At 39.6% G+C, this 14,144-nt stretch overlaps 1 protein-coding gene across 24 annotated transcripts in view; it reads right to left on the reverse strand.

The window, feature by feature from the left end:
- Positions 1-14,144, reverse strand: part of DTNA (dystrobrevin alpha) — a 344,311-nt gene that overhangs the window by 73,284 nt on the left and 256,883 nt on the right. For all 24 annotated transcript variants that reach the window (XM_032421478.1, XM_032421475.1, XM_032421479.1 and 21 more), the window contains 2 exons: positions 10,626-10,711; positions 2,791-2,945 (listed from right to left, as the gene is read on the reverse strand). In XM_032421478.1, the coding sequence (XP_032277369.1) occupies positions 2,791-2,945; positions 10,626-10,711 (241 nt within the window). The remainder of the gene's footprint in view (positions 1-2,790; positions 2,946-10,625; positions 10,712-14,144) is intronic.

The following is a 14,144-nucleotide window of genomic DNA, read 5'->3' on the forward strand; positions in this document are numbered from 1 at the left end:
CAGGTGGTCTTCCCCATCTGTAGAACAACTCCTTTACACACTCCCCCTACTCCCGCAAGTCCTACATACTTCATGGTTAATATGAATGATTCTGCCATACAAGATCAGGAGGGCATCCTGTTAGGAGGGAGCGATCCTTTGCTGTGAGGAGAGAACCATCTATATTTTTGAAAATCCCTTTTCTCTTTATAGTTCTTTCCTCTTAATTCAGTCTGCATCTGTTTGCACTATCCTGGTCCTTCCCAGTGTAGAAAAGGAATGTATTATAAGTTTCCTTCAAAATGACAAAAAATAAGAAGTTATAGGAGTACATGATATTATCATAGGATGAATGACAAAAAATGACATGTTTATGTGCAAAAGTCACTATTTTGGAAATTTTGAATTATAATACCAGGTGGATGGGGTAGTTTTTTGTTTTTTGGCTTTTTGTTTTTAAATTTTATTTTAATTCCAGTAGAGTTAACCTACAGTGTTATATTAGTTTCAGGTGTACAATATAGTGATTCAGCAATTCTATACATTACTCAGTACTCATCGAGATGAGTGTACTCTTAATCCTCAGCTCCCCACCATCTCCCCTCTGGTAACCATCTGTTTGTTCTCCACAAAAGACCCCAAATAACCAAACCAATTTTGAAAACAAAACAAAACAAAACAAAACAAAAAAAACAAACAAAGCTGGAGGCATCACAATTCTAGATTTCAAGATGTACTACAAAACTGTAGTAATCAAAACAGTATTGTACTGGCACAAAAACAGATCAATGGAACAGAATAGACAGCCAAGGGATAGTTTTTTATCTTTAGACAAGAAATCAGTGGTGAAGAGTTACAGCACCTTTTCAAGGCACCTATCTTAACACTAATCCTTGTCATTCACTCACAAAATATTTTGGTATGCTTTAATTAATCTTTTCTATCAGCAGATATTTATAATTTTAGCTTTTCCTCATAATACTAAGTAGCTTAAGTTTTATAGGATCGATAGCAACATTATTATTAAAAGATATTTTATGTAAAGTATAAGTAATGAGACAACATTTTTGAAAAAGCTACCACAATTTGTAGCATCATTTTAAAATAATACTGGCTTTCAAAATAATCACTTGGAATGGCTTGTACTTTTTCCAATGAAGCAATGCAAAAAAATGTAAAATTTCATCATTCAAACTGCTGTGATAGCCAGTTTACAAAAGACAAAAATATACTGGTCTTATTATTTTTATTTGTGTTGCCTCTTTTTATACTTCAAATGCTCTTATCCATTTTGATCATTCATCATGCTGGCTAAAAATCACTTCTGGCAGTTTCCAAAAATGTGATTATGATTTTAACATATATAAATTTCTCATCATTGAGGATATATAAAAAATTATATAATAGGACTGTCTACAAGATATTTCAAAAGGCATTTTGAGCAGTGGTAACATCATATATAATTCTTATTGAACACGGAGGTCCTATGAAAATAGAAAGAGAGTCATTAAGAGAAACAGAAGCAGAAACAAACTATTGGGACTACACCAAAATAAAAAGCTTTTGCACAGCGAAGCAACGATCAACAAATGTACAAATGTACAAATAAACCCAGAGGCAGGGAGACCAGCGTGGCGGTTAAGAGAATAGGCCAGACAACAGATGAGGATGAGGAAAGGGATTGGAGAAACATTTAGATGGGGAAATCAGCAGGACTTGAGGACGCATGAGAACTGCGGGGTGAGGAAGTGGTCTGGAAGGAGGCTTAGGTGAATGGAACCATTCTGATGTTACCAACTCGAAGGACAAATATAGAGAGGAGTGTGCTTCAGCTGGGGGCAGAGATGAGGGACCTAAGCTGGCCTAGGGCTGGGGGAGTGTGAGGGGTCAGAAAGGCTTTCTGGATGAGGCAACACGGGACCAGAGCCAGCATTTAGTGTATCAAACCATCCCACCTCTTATTAGTTGTATGGATACCTATGATTCTACATCAATCCATGACCCGCAGGGATGTCTGAGGCACTTTTGACCTCCTAGGTCACAAGGAAATAGACTGATGAAGTTTACTAGGTGGGCAGTGAAATGCAGGTTTTCAGTGGCTGCTGTGCCCTGATTTCTTAAGTAAGGGATCCTTTTAGAGGATATACTTGGTTAGTATGGATTTTCAAAAAATTTTAAGGAAACCTTCACTTTATGGGTTTGTCAACTACCATTGCACTGTGCTGGAGAATGGTGCTGGACAGGCAGACTTTGTACACGACTGGGCAGATGCAAACATTGAGTATTGAACTATACTCAATAGCTTCTCTGGGCTAACTTGTACCACCCCCAGTTAAAACATGTCACTCTGAAGCCCTAATGTATCATGTCGCGGGGGACTTAGGCAGCTGTGTTTGTCATACGTCAGGCCTTCCTGTGTGGCATATGCTATATGATTCTTTTCCTTTGCTACACATTGGTGAAGCTTGGAGCTGGCTCCGACTTGTGTTTCATGTGAGGCTGAGTGACAATTCAGCTCTTTTGATAGTGTAGTGATAATGACAGCAATTATACCGAGGGTAGAGGGTTGTTGTAAGGATTAAATTAGACAATGCAAGAAAAGAGCTTAGCATGGTGCCTGGCTCACTGTCAGGAAGTACCACTGATTCTTATTTTCCAGGTATGTTGAGTTGAATTACTGGCTCAGAGGTCACTTGTCAGAGGCTGGGAGATACTACAGCTTATCATGAAGAAGACGTTGTCTCAGTGGTGACACGGAGTAACATACCAAAGGACGACCACTGTGTGAGAGACACTTCCTTTTTTTCCTACCTGTTGAGAGAAACAGGATCTCGCTGACTGCTCTGTGTAACCAAATGAAGGACCTTCAAAAACGGCTGTGGGTAGTTTGAGAACCTCGCGCAGGAACTGATCATATCGTCCATAAACCATCACCCCACTGGAGTCAGAAATCATGGAGAAAATATCTGATGGAAGGAAAAGGAAAGATATTTACTCACCACATGAATATATTCCCCACTGTTTCAGTGGGACATATTGCTGCAAATAACAAAAACTGTAGCAGAATAAGTAATTTTTTTATGAAAAAGTAACATAGAAGTTAATTGTTATGCTGAAATATTCCTGGCATAGTGTTGTCTTTGGTGTCTTTTGTAGCTGATTCTGGAACATAGCACTAATTTGGTTAAAATTAGCATATTTTGATAAGACAGAGAGCATCACATTTTTATTTTGAGGTCAATTATAAGCTCACACATCACTCAATGGAAGGAATTTTTGTATAGGTGAGGAAAATGCTGACCTCACTGAAACACACAATGAACATATACTGTAACATTGAGGTGTGTAAGTATCTAGCTAGCTAGCTATTTACCCGTCTATATTATCACCAAGACCTTTGAGTTTTGGTTTAAGATATTGAAAAATGAAAGACGCAATGGGGATAAAGATGTAACGAAAACACCTGATTAACTTCCCACAGAAGCAGAAAACTTTCTATAAATCATCGTGTTCCAGGTGGAAGGCACCTGATTTACAGGGAAGGGTCTTTTGACTCATGTAGTCGAGGGGAAGCCTGGCCTTGGGAAGATCAATGAGGTAAAGTCGGCGTCCTGGACAGAGTCTGTGTCTTCATTGAACCTCTGTTCTTCAGTTTCTGCCACTATGGGCACTTAGTGAATATTAATGGCATAATTTCTCAAGGTACTTTATAATTCCTCTGTGGAAGTCACTACGGGAATGAAAGCGTCTGCTCTCATACAGTTTGTCACATGCTGGGTTATAACTAGGCTGGCACAGCTGTTGGGATAAACTGTTGTAAATTCAATGTGCTGCCTCTGTTCATTTTGGGCTAAATGTCTCAAGGTCAAAATGCAATCTGGGGACATGGTTTTTACACTGCAGTCAGACGTTAAGCATATTACAGGCTTTTGCTGGATTATGTTTTGAGGATGTGAACTGACTCTCATTTCCTTCAAATACTCCATTTATAAAGGATTTCTATGGTGTTTCAAATAGTTCATCAATTATGAGGCTAAAGAAATTTTACCTAAGCTACAAAATTAATGTTGTTCTCATTCATCTTCACAATTGTTAACTTCGTGAATTTTATCTCTTATGTTTCATTATAACTGGTCAAAAAAAAAGAGAGAAAAAGAAAAAAGTTGCCAAGAGCAAAAAAACTGTTATGTAATCCCATATATAGAAACTCAAGAATTCCAGTAAAAAGTAGAAAAAGGAAACCCAGGAAAAGTAAATGGACTTTCTTATTAGAGCTGCCATTTTGTGTGTTTTTAGGCAGGTTGGTCAACTATAATTGTGTCATCCTGATGATCTTCTAGCCAGGACTTTTCTAAGCCAGGATGCATTTTGAAAAGTAGCCTAGGCCTTTCAAATCTCCCATGGGAAGAATTTAGACAACAGTTCTAACTAGAGCAAAAGCTGAAGGAGTACCAACACTGACCTTTCACAAACTTGAAGCTCATATTAAACTTGTTTGTGTTGATGAAGTTTTGTTAAGCAATAGCCAAACTAGGGCTAGGTCACTGGGATCAAAGGGAAGGGGCTGTGAATGGTCACTCTGGTTTTTAAAAAGAAATGAGGGGACTCTAAGGAAGCTATCAAAATGATGTGTTTGTACTTTAGTTCTGGGCTCTCATGTTATATAACAACATATATATGCACATATGGATATTAAAATACACATACATATATAATATGCTTATAATATGTAATATATGTGCATGTAATAAAATAGAAGGTATTTCAAAGATTAAATTAATTAATAGATAAAAAACATACAGATGTAAAGGACACAGAAGAGTGCTTGACACTTAGTACATAGTACAGAAATGTGAGCTATTTTTACTGTTAATTTCATATCACATTTTTTTCTGTTATTTACTTCAAATGCATAGGCTTTGCCTCCCCAGTGGGATTGTTCTGTAATGTTCCAATCATACTCTAACTCACGACTGTATTTCCGACAGCACCACACAATGATAGATACTTTAGAAGAATTTATATTCATTGATTCGTTCAACTAAAATTAACTTAGCACATACAAAATGTGTAAAACTGTGCTAAACAATGAATATACAGAAACATCGGGACATAGTTCTTTTTTATATTATTTTTTAAGGAATTAAAACAAAATTTTATTTGAAAATAATATCAACCTTAACAAAATAATTGCAAGAGTAAGAGTACTACAAAGAACACCCACACACCCTTTATCCAGATTCATCTATGAACACTTTATTCTATTTACTTTATCATCCTATCATCTATCTATCATCTATCATCTGTCTATGTCTATCTGTGTGTATATATGTGTGGCAAACATACAATTTTTTTCTGAATTGAGACTAATTTGCATATATCATGGCCTTTGCCTCTGAACACAGCCAGTGTGTCTTGCCTAAGAGTAAGGGTATATCTTCTGATGAGACTACAGCAGGGGTCAGTAAGCTTTTTCTGTAAAGGGCCAGATAGTGATATTTTGGGTTTTGTGGACCATATATGGTCTCTGTCACACACTCGTCTTTTTACTTTATACAACCTTTAAAAATGAGGAAACTCGTCTTAGCTCACAGATCATAGCTTGTTTACCCTGGGTTACAGGGTAATTATCCACTTTGGTATATCTAACATTGATACACTAGTCTTATCTAATATTATCTAACCTACTGGCCATACTCCAATTTCGTGAATTGGTCAGTAATAGAACATAGTTCTTGACCTCTGGGAGGTCCCAGGCCCTTGAGGGTGCAGAGACGTGCTTACAGAATGCATCCTATGACATCATGAATCCTAACATGGTGGTGTGACCACCAGAACCGTAGGGTGCACGGGGTGCAGCGGGAGCTCGAAGAGAGGGCTTCTAGAGTGAGGGAAGATTTCCTTACACAGGTGACTTCTAGGTCTTCCTAGGTGAGAGATGGGACTTCTAGGCCAAGCATAAAGGACAGTTAGGAGCTAGTCAGGCTTTAAGACAGAATCAGGATGTGCACGGGCACGCTCAAGCAGGATGCACTCAAGGCTCTTGAAGTAGTTCATTGTGCCAGGGGCCGTGGGTGCCCACAAGGGCACGGTGGGAGATGAGGTAGAGATCTGAAGAGCTTTAAGGCTCTACTAAGAAGTTTAGGTTGTGTCCAGAAGATGTTGCGGGAGATACTAAAGATTTAAGGCAGGCCAGTGAGTTAGAAATATTACCCCAGGGGTAGGTGTGGAGACAGAACCACCAGTTCAGTTATAGAAACTCAACAAATACCTGGTGTTTGCCACAAGGCTAGTCTTGTAAACAAAACCAGCCCTTCCCAGAAGCTTTAGCACAGCACCTGACATTCCAGGCTTACAGTATTGTATTTGGAACTTCTTAGGATCCTTAGGACTATCTGAGAGCCCCAAGGAAGAACATAAACAGGTGTCCCAACTCATTACAACAACAGCTTATAACTGGACCAAGAACAATTCGACAGAAACAGGGCATTTGATTAGGTCGGTTTCTGTTTAGGTTGCCGTGTCCCAGCACAGCAGTGGACAGCCTCATACTCGAGTTGAGGCTGCCCGGAGGTACGCAGTGAACACCCTGCATATCGGTTCCTGGCTGCCCCAAGTGTTGGAAACGGTGGTGCAATATGGAATTGTTGCCCCTTTTCATGCATTTGAAAGCAGTTTGAAAAATTTAGTTTAAAATTTTCTGTCTTTCACTTTTTGCTTTCTAAAGTTCCTAATTTATTTTCAGCAATGACTCTTGCCCGGCACCCTCCCACATGAAGGGGCTATTTGGAACAAATAAATACCTCTCATCCCTATGTGCAAAAACAGAGAAATCGCCAAACAAGCACAGCGGTGGCATAGTGGCTTAAAGTGAATTAGAATTGAAAGGAGGGAAAACAAAACCCTCAAATACCTAGAAATTCCATATCCTTTCATTTTACCTTTTCTTAGTACAAAAGCAATGCAGAAAATCATTACTTGCCTGTTTTATCAGTAAGTGCAGCTAGCAAAAGGAGACCAGAGAAAACACTCACAATCCTGCTCATCAAGAGTCAGCCTCTGCTGTCTGTGGGCAGATTTGCCCATATTTGTGTATTCAGTTAATAATTATCACTGAAACTAGAAATATTGGTGACTGAATATATTTACTTTTGACTAACATTTTAGAGTTCTTCTAAGCAAAGTGCTTTCAGTTAAATTGTTTTTGTCAAATTGCTCTCAATCGACTTACCAGGAAACCACAAAAACCACCTTCTTGGGATTAAGTATACAAAGAGTGACTCCTCAGCCGGAGAGCTGGGGACACATTAGGCTGTGATTCAGATCCACCACTCTGGGAGAGGGCAGCGTCATATATCTCATGATCACACTATCTGTTTTTGTTGTTCTCCAGAATTTGTGACTCTGAAATTGATTTCTGCAGACTGGAGAACATGGTCTACTTCCAATGAGACTCATGCATTGGTCAACTTCTTTCATTGCACTGAAGAGGATTTCCTTTGGCCACTAGGTAGCATGCATGCCTTGCTCACTGATGGTGGGGTGAGGAGAAAGGACCCTCGTGGTGACCTTGTTGGCTTTGAATTCCTGGACATGCAAGAGATCTGCCGGGCTTTGACAGTTGGTAAAGATCTGCCCAGAAACTTAGTTATCTTGAGCTTTGTAACTCTGCAGACATGGTTCCTTGCTGACCTAACAACCATTCCCTTGGTCTTTATGGGCCCCAAATTTCTTCCTGCGCTAAGAAGGGAAAGCAGTGGCATTTCCCAGCCCCGGAGGCAGGAGTGGGTTCCTCCATGACTATCATGGGCATTCCTTTCTTGTTACCAGTAACTGGTGTAGTCCTGGGCAGTGACACTTACAGGCTGGGGGCCTCTGGAGTGAGATGTGACTCCTGAGATTGCCAGACCCCTCCTCCCAGGAGAGAGAGAAAATCTGCACCAGTGAAGCCTGAATGGAAAGATGGAAAGCACTGTGGTCCTTGATGACACAGGATTAGCGTGGTTCATGAAAGGCTCCAAGGACCCCCAGGAAGGTCAGAAAACTGGTTCTCTCAGTTTTCCTGAAACTTATGTTAATATGGAATCCTTTTATCCATGTCCCTATTAATACAACATTAAGTATTTGGAAATGATTCTCAAAACTTAAAAACAAACCATGTATCTAATGTCTTCAGCATAAGTGGCCAGTTGTGACATGAGGTCCGCAGACAAGGCCCTGCAGAGTTTCCTCCTCTGCCCTGGTTCGCTGTGCACAACTTTCTCTTCCCAGCCTAACCCTAGAGGAAATGCCTCATGGATTACTATGAAGCTGTGTTTTAAAAAAGGACATTGGTTCCACCACCTTCTAATTTAGTTATTATCCTCACTCAAGCACTGCGGCAGATAGTTTTTAATTTTTAAAATATCTTTCAGGCTAGCTAAAGAGAAATTAATCTCTCCCTGTAAAGCCTGCTTGGGCTTCTCTGAATCCGAAATGCATTTGACTGGTCCATGGAAGGAGGTTCCCGAAGTGTGGGGAGATGTGTGCTTGTGGGGTTTCCATGTGGTCCAATGACACAACCCTGTCTTGGAGTATGTCTGGGGAATTCCAGAGGAACAAAGAGTTTTTTTTGTTTTTTGTTTTCCTGTATCTTGCTCGTTTCCCCCCCTCTTTGTGCATCAAGAAGAAAGAGATCACACTCTGAAGCTGACAGGCAGCAGGTGAGAAAAGTGCCTGGAGGCTGTGAGTCACAGATGAGTAGAGCTGGGAGGGACCCTCCAGGTATCTAACAAAATCCCCAAATTTGGGATAAAGATGGAAGCCGAGGACTAAGGAAGTGGAGTAACTTCCACAGAATAACTCAGCGAATTAGTCACATAGCTGGGCTTACAAGCTGGGGTTCCTGCTTCTCATGACAGTGCTCTTTCCCACATAGCATTATAGCCCAAACTCATCATATTTAAGGTAAGGGAAAGGGGTAAGTGGAAATTTTTCTTTTAAACAGCAGCATATACATCATTTAAAATGTTGGAAATGAAAATTCTCATCCCCTACCCCTACCCTAGGTCTTCTGAAACAAAAACTCTGAGACTGGGACCTAGAAATCTATGGTTTAAAAAGCCCTCCAGATGATTCTATATATCCTAAAATTTCAGAACCACTGGTGTAGAGAAAAAAAAGTCAGGTTCAAATCCTGGTACCACCTTAGCTATATGATTTACTTTATGCTACCTCTCCGAGTCTCAGCTTCTTTACCTAAAACAAACAAAACTCTTGTGTTTTCTTGGTTAAAGAACTACCACATTTGGTGACAAAATGTACATAAAAGGGCCCACAATCACTCAATGCACCTTTGCTACATGTTTTTACTGGAATCCAGTTAATTCTCAGTCTGTAGTGTTTCTGTGCAATTCTTTTTTTTTTTTTTATTGTTTTGTTAATCCCCATACATTACATCATTAGTTTTTGATGTAGTGTTCCATGATTCATTGTTTGTGTATAACACCCAGTGCTCCATGCAGAATGTGCCCTCTTTAATACCCATCACCAGGTTAACCCATCCCCCCACCCACCTCCCCTCTAGAACCCTCAGTTTGTTTTTCAGAGTCCACAGTCTCTTATGGTTCATCTCCCCTTCTGATTTCCCCCCCTTAATTCTTCCCCTCCTGCTATCTTCTTCTTCTTCTTCTTTTTTTTTAACATATAATGTATTATTCGCTTCAGAGGTACAGATCTGTGATTCAACAGTCTTGCATACTTCACAGCGCTCACCATAGCACATACCCTCCCCAGTGTCCATCACCCAGCCACCCCATCCCTCCCACCCCCCACCACTCCAGCAACCCTCCGTTTGTCTCCTGAGATTAAGAATTCCTCATATCAGTGAGGTCATATGATACATGTCTTTCTCTGATTGACTTATTTCGCTCAGCATAACACCCTCCAGTTCCATCCACGTCATTGCAAATGGCAAGATTTCATTCCTTTTGATGGCTGCGTAATATTCCATTGTATATATATATATATATATATATATATATATATATATATATACTACATCTTCTTTATCCATTCATCTGTCGATGGGCATCTTAGCTCTCTCCACAGTTTGGCTATTGTGGACATTGCTGATATAAACATCGAGGTGCACGTGCCCCTTCGGATCTGTGCAATTCTTATGCCTCTACCCTGGCAATGTCTACTTTGGAACCTTTGGGATTCCCAGTGATTTGAACAGCACTGGCTAAGAAGAATGAGGAAATGTGCCAGGAGCTTTGGCTTTAGATTACCTAAAAAAGGGAGATTGTCCAACATGGCTTTCATGTCCCTATGAAGACGGACTTACGCCTGTAAGGTGGTATAGTACAATGAACTTGAAAGGATATACATCTTACTTTAATATTACAGGAAGTCTAGTTGGTGATACTCAACAGGTTATAACTAATAATAATCCATAAGTAGAAGGAAAACATTCATATCATTAACATTTATCTAATATGAAAATATTTCTGTGATAAAATCCAAAGATCCATGAAGATTATATTTCAAACAACTTTCACAGAATGAGGAAAGTCCAAATGGGCAGCAGGACATAGCAGAAATGGGGAAAAGAAAATGTGGTACATGGGAGGAATAAGCAAAGAGAGACACAAAGAATAACTTACATCTTAATTTGTCCATGATCTTCCCTCCACACAATGTGGCTAAAGCCATTTTGACAGCAAATACTGAAATTTTACCATGGCCTTCCCTGTTTATGATGAGAGAGAGAAAGAGAGAGAGAGAAAAAAAAGATGTCATTTGGAGAACTTCCAGTAATGAGATCTGACATTTTGTGTTCGGTAGAAATCATAGGACACTGTAGCTGCGTACATTATGTGAACATATCCATTTTAGAAAAGACCATGAATACAATTCAACACAAATTTCTGAAAAGCTGTCTATTCAATGTTTCCTTTTTTCAAGAGAGAGCAGAATCTTCAAGTTATTCTTTGTATATGTCACTTGCTCAAAGCATGAACTGGCAGCTAGAGGGATATGTCCTATTTAGCCATGGATTACAATTACAGAACATGATTTCACTCTGGGTTTCATAAAATAATTTTATGCATGATGATTCCACAGTGTCTATAATTTATTTAAACAAGGTTTCAGAAAAAAATTTTTTTTTTTTTTTGGTCAGAGAATTCCTGAATTTTGTTAGAGTAACTGTGGGGACTTTTCCATCACACTTTTTTTCCACCCATCATTTCCTATCCACAAGCTGACTGTGTGTATGTGATATATTTACTTTTCAAAGAGAGTTGCTATTTTAAAGGGGCAAATGTAAGAGCTCTGTTTGAGCTCCTTCCACCTAAATGACACCAGATCTGCCAAATTTTCATTGATTCAGGAAGTATAACTAACGTGTCCTTCACAAAATGTGATATAAAGGGCACACTGTAAGAAGTATAATATTTCAGCTAAATGATTTTCCAGCTGGGATAAACTGTTTATTCTTGTATCCTTGGAATCAGTCAGTGTACCCCATTAGTAATTCATTTCTTTGATAGTTGCTACTCTTAAGAATGATCAAAGGAGTTATTTAAAATAATAATGTGGCTGAAAGGTAAGAAAAGTATTGACAAGGGTTTAGTATATAGAATAAATCATTTATATGAATAAGGTCCATATATGTGACATATTAGAAGAATAAGGCATAATAAATAATTGTGTCTTTGTTCATTACTGGACTCCAGAGACAGATCATTTGTTAGTCATCCTTGTTGCTGTCATTCTTAGCATAGGATCTCAAATACAGCCAGCCAGAATGCAAAAGTGACCGAGCCCTATCCTAGTGGCTCTCCCATTTATATTTCTAGGCCTAAGCACCAGATCTATATAATTATTTATTAGAAATAATCTTCCCTTGGATACTTCATGTCAAACCAAGTATGTTCAAAGTAGAACTCATGATCGTTACAAAGCCCTCCCATCATTCTCAGACCAACCCACTACTAACCTGCTTCTGGTTGTCAGTCCCTATTCTGGTTGTCGGACTTACCATGTACCTAGTTACCCAAAAATGAATCCCGGGGAAGGGGTTACCCTTGACTTTGTTTTCTTCCCTAATTTCCCACCACCTGAATAAATGTCTGAGGGACTCAGATATACCTCCTACCTGTATATTAAACCCATTCCCTGCTTTCTATTCTAACTGACATTGCCTCACCAGCTCTTGCGTGAACACTGTAATAACTTCTTAAATGATCTCTCTGCTTGCACACTCACATCACAGATTCGACTATAGTATTTCATTATTTAAATCTCTGATTGCCTCTGTTTGCCTCCAGGATATGGTTACGACTTCACCTGTTCTCTCCAGTCTCACCTGCTACCATTTCTGTTGAACTCCACTCCCCGGTCCCAAGTTTAATGCCCCTGCCCTTCCTACCACCTTTTGCCCAGGACTCTCCCACCTATTCATCAAGACTCAGCTCAATATCATCACACACCTGGTTCTGGAATGTGCAGGCAAATGCTCTCCCCTTCACTTTCACCTACTATTTGGCACCTATCACACTGAGTGAACTTAACTTGTTTATTTACATGTCTGCATGTAATGTGACCCCACACTCTGAGATCCCTGGGGACAGAGACCATATCTTCTAAATTAGTTGAATTCCTAGCACCTTGCACTTCAGCACTTCGTCTCCCCCAGAATTAGTAAACAATATACTTCTTATGTTAATTAATGACTACTAATCATTATAACAGGTGCCCCTAGAATTTTGAATGACCACTCACTTAGTTGTTTGCTAATTTTAGAGCAGGTAGCTGTTAAGAAAAATGCAATGATGTTGTAAAAAACCTCATTCAAAATTATTCCATGTGCACTGTATTCCCAATTGCATGGATAACCAGAAGTATCAAAAATTTTATTTTAGGGGTGCTGGGTGGCTCAGATGGTTAAGCGTCTGCCTTTGGCTCAGGTCATGATCCCAGGGTCCTGGGATCGAGTCCTGCATCGGGCTACCTGCTCAGTGGGGAGCCTGCTTCTCCCTCTGCCTCTCTCTCTCTTTCTTTCTGTCTCTTATGAACAAATAAATAAAATCTTTAAAAAAAATTTTTATTTTAGGAAATAATTAGTTCCCTTTCCTCAGCTGAAACATGGTTCAAATTATGAGGACAGGGAAATCTACCAAGTGTGGAAGAATAGGAGCAATAAAGTGATAAAGTAGTCTTCAAAACACAGAGAAATTGAGGAGCATTATATGTGAGACTTTAAGAGCAATACCAGTTTCTTTCAAGGAATCAGAGAGAACAATTTAACTCACGAAAGAGGATAGACCACAGGTAATATTGGCACAGAGTTCTCCACAGGATGAAATGATGATAGCTCACGAATGAATTCTTAAACCTTAGTTTTTAATGAAGAAGATCATAGGGAGATCATCAGTTCTGTATTGTTCTTGGAAATGCAAGATTAATGCTATTACATTCAGGAGTGGTTGTATCAGAGCTATTCTGCCAAATTGACACAATAAATCTAGATAAATCACCAAGTGGAGGGCAGTTCAATGAGAGTTTTGCAGGAACTCAAGGGTGAAATTAGGCCACTGGAATGTATTGTTATGCAAGTCAGTGTGCCAGATTGCAAAGGTGACCCTTGTCACTAAGAAGTGTATGCAGGAATGTAGATCTCGGGAAGCACACCACTGCTGGGTGAATTTAGACCTTGCTCAGCCCTGGTATTGGATAAACCTTGAAGGAATTTAAGGAGTGAGTGGAGATGAATGACTCCACAATGAAAAAGAGGGACACCGAAGATCTAAATACACGTGGATCTTTTTTTTTTTTAAGATTTTATTTATTTATTTGAGAGAGAGAATGAGAGAGAGAGGGAGACCATGAAAGGGGGGAGGGTCAAAGAGAGAAGCAGACTCCCCTCTGAACAGGGAGCCAGATGAGGGACTGGATCCTGGGACTCCAAGATCATGACCTGAGCCGAAGGCAGTCGCTTAACCAACTGAGCCACCCAGGCGCCCCACGTGGATCTTTTTAAAAAACATTTTCAGTAGATATAATAGGATGAAGAAAGGTGGAGGGGTGGGGAGAAAGATTTTCTAAAGGCCTTCGACAAGATTCCATACCAAAGGCCATTACTTAAGGTCAGCTTGGGATCAGGGTCCCTATTTTCTTTT

This window comes from Phoca vitulina, unplaced genomic scaffold (assembly GCF_004348235.1).
Source record: "Phoca vitulina isolate PV1807 unplaced genomic scaffold, GSC_HSeal_1.0 scaffold24, whole genome shotgun sequence".
In the NCBI taxonomy this organism is placed as follows: domain Eukaryota; kingdom Metazoa; phylum Chordata; class Mammalia; order Carnivora; family Phocidae; genus Phoca; species Phoca vitulina.